Source organism: Helobdella robusta, assembly GCF_000326865.2.
Source record: "Helobdella robusta unplaced genomic scaffold HELROscaffold_3725, whole genome shotgun sequence".
Classification (NCBI taxonomy): domain Eukaryota; kingdom Metazoa; phylum Annelida; class Clitellata; order Rhynchobdellida; family Glossiphoniidae; genus Helobdella; species Helobdella robusta.
In genome coordinates, this window is record NW_008704796.1 from 1 (window position 1) to 1,142 (window position 1,142).

A 1,142-nucleotide genomic window follows, 5' to 3' on the forward strand; every position below is an offset into this window, starting at 1 on the left:
ACACCACCATCACCACCACCGCTGCTACTTTCTTTACTACTCGCGCTCTCTCGTAGGATAGATTGGAAGTTGTCGTCAACTTCGGCTGAACTGCGCATGGGATCAGAGTGTAAATTATCTTTTTTGGCGTCAGCAGAGGCTCGAGCGACAGATGAACGTTCGTGGCGGTCGTCATCTGCGTATTTGTTAGCGGTGATGATGACGTCATCGCCAGCTATGATGGTAGAGAGTCGATGGGTGTCTGAGTCGAACAAGATGTTCGCACTGTCCAGGGACTGAGCAGTTTTTGATTTCATGTTTTCTCGTTTCTTCTTGGCGGAGAGTACCCCGTGTTGTGGTTGGTGGTGGCCGTGGTCTTCCCCTGACGACGGCTTCTCCTTCACTGTGGCGCGTCTAGGCTTATGGGGCTGCAAAGGTGGTTAGTGGGGGTTTGTGGAGCTGCAGTGGCGGTTTGTGGTGCTTTGTGGGACTGCAGTGGCGGTTTGTGGGGTTTGTAGGGCAACAGTAGTGGTTTGTGGTGGTATATTTGTGGTGTTAAGAGGTCGACGATGTTGAAATACGAATGAAAATTTTTTTAATTTTAACAGCAGTGCACGCAACTTTCACCATTCCTTTCACAAATTATTCAGATTAAAATTCTAATACCAAATTAAAATAATTTGAAGAACAACACCGCCATCATCATCATCATCATCATCTGTATCACCATCATCACCGTCCTCCCCACCACCATCATCACCACCATCATCACCAGGCAAACCTCATCGCTGACCATCATGGGATTAGTGTATGACCACGACTCTCCTTTGGATACGAACACTCCGGATATCCTTTAAACATTTTCAACCCCAAAAAAATAAAGAAATTCGATTTTGATGAAAATTATTACCGCAAAGAGAATACCAAATTTCCCCAAACATTACATGAAAAAAAATTGGCTTTTAATCCGTAAATAAACATACAGGCCAAACGATCTAACCTTTTCTTGTCATCATCATCATCGTCGTCGTCGTCATCAACTTTCGCATCATCATCATTTCTTCCCTCTCCTTCACCATCTTCATCTTCGTCATCCTCTGCAACCACATATGTGATCATATCGACAACAGCATTTTTGTTTAAGACGTTCAAGCCACCACTGC

The 1,142-nt window shown here is 44.7% G+C and overlaps 1 protein-coding gene across 1 annotated transcript; it reads right to left on the reverse strand.

The window, feature by feature from the left end:
- Positions 1-4: 4 nt before the first annotated feature.
- On the reverse strand, positions 5-1,098 carry HELRODRAFT_184759 (hypothetical protein; the record flags this gene model as incomplete). Its single annotated transcript, XM_009023756.1, has 3 exons — positions 5-407; positions 761-830; positions 980-1,098. Coding segments are annotated over 3 exons (592 nt in total), but the record flags the coding sequence as incomplete, so codon positions are not given.
- Between the last annotated feature and the right edge of the window lie 44 nt (positions 1,099-1,142).